At 58.4% G+C, this 1,112-nt stretch overlaps 1 protein-coding gene across 1 annotated transcript in view; it reads right to left on the bottom strand.

The window, feature by feature from the left end:
* LOC104983825 overlaps window positions 1-1,112 on the bottom strand; it is a gene marked incomplete at its 5' end in the record, with an annotated part of 15,649 nt that overhangs the window by 4,166 nt on the left and 10,371 nt on the right. The window contains one exon of the mRNA XM_010833360.1: window positions 3-156. Coding sequence (XP_010831662.1) covers window positions 3-156 — 154 coding nt within the window. The remainder of the gene's footprint in view (window positions 1-2; window positions 157-1,112) is intronic.

Raw genomic sequence — 1,112 nt, 5'->3', positions numbered from 1 at the left:
ACTGTGGCTCAGCCCTGGCACCACCCCCTCAGAGACCCACAGCCTGTGACCCCAACACTCACTCGTGTACTCGACGTGGCCCATGACCGTCACTTCAATCTGAAGATCCTGGCAGGTCGTGTTCGTCATGTCCATGACGTTGTAGCTGCGAAGGACCTGGTTCATCAGGGGGTGGGAAGAGGACATGCGGACACTTAGGGCCACAGACCTCTCTGCAGAGCCACATGGAAGGGCTCTGGATCCCTTAGCTCCTGGGCTAAGAGCTTTGAGGCCTTCTGCCCTTTCCCATCCTGCCCCTGGACCTGTCCAGAAAAACAAATGGACTCAGGTATTGGGTGAGAGAGAGCGGAGCAGGGTCCTGGCATGGGGGCAAGCATTCTACAGAAGCACCGGAGATGCTTTAATGGAAAGTCCAGGAAAGGCTGCTGGCCCAGGCTTGAAGGAGGAAAATGAGTCTGTCATGTGGGACGAGAAGATCCTGAAGGTCATTCAAAGCTAGATGTGTGTACCTAGGAGGATCTTTCCAGCTGGGGAGGTGGGCGGGGCTGAGGCGAAGACAGAGGCGGAGTTACTGGGTAGATGGCCGGTGCTATGGAGAAAGCTGAGGCGGAGTTACTGGGGAGGTGGGCGGTGCTAGCGAGAAAGCTGAGGCGGAGTTACTGGGGAGGTGGGCTGGTCTGGAGAGAAAGCGGAGAAGGAGTTACCGGGGAGGTCGGTGGGAATCTGGGGAAAGAACAGGAGGAGTTACTGGGGAGGTGGGCTGGGCTGGAGTGAAAGCAGAAGCCGAGTTACTGGGGAGGTGGGCTGGTCTGGAGAGAAAGCGGAGAAGGAGTTACCGGGGAGGTCGGTGGGAATCTGGGGAAAGAACAGGAGGAGTTACTGGGGAGGTGGGCTGGGCTGGAGTGAAAGCAGAAGCCGAGTTACTGGGGAGGTGGGCTGGTCTGGAGAGAAAGCGGAGAAGGAGTTACCGGGGAGGTCGGTGGGAATCTGGGGAAAGAACAGGAGGAGTTACTGGGGAGGTGGGCTGGGCTGGAGTGAAAGCAGAAGCCGAGTTACTGGGGAGGTGGGCTGGGCTGGAGTGAAAGCAGAGGCGGAGTTACTAGGGAGGTGGG

This window comes from Bison bison, unplaced genomic scaffold (assembly GCF_000754665.1).
Source record: "Bison bison bison isolate TAMUID 2011002044 unplaced genomic scaffold, Bison_UMD1.0 scf7180017863415, whole genome shotgun sequence".
Taxonomy (NCBI): domain Eukaryota; kingdom Metazoa; phylum Chordata; class Mammalia; order Artiodactyla; family Bovidae; genus Bison; species Bison bison.
This window is presented reverse-complemented; position numbering and strand designations above follow the sequence as displayed.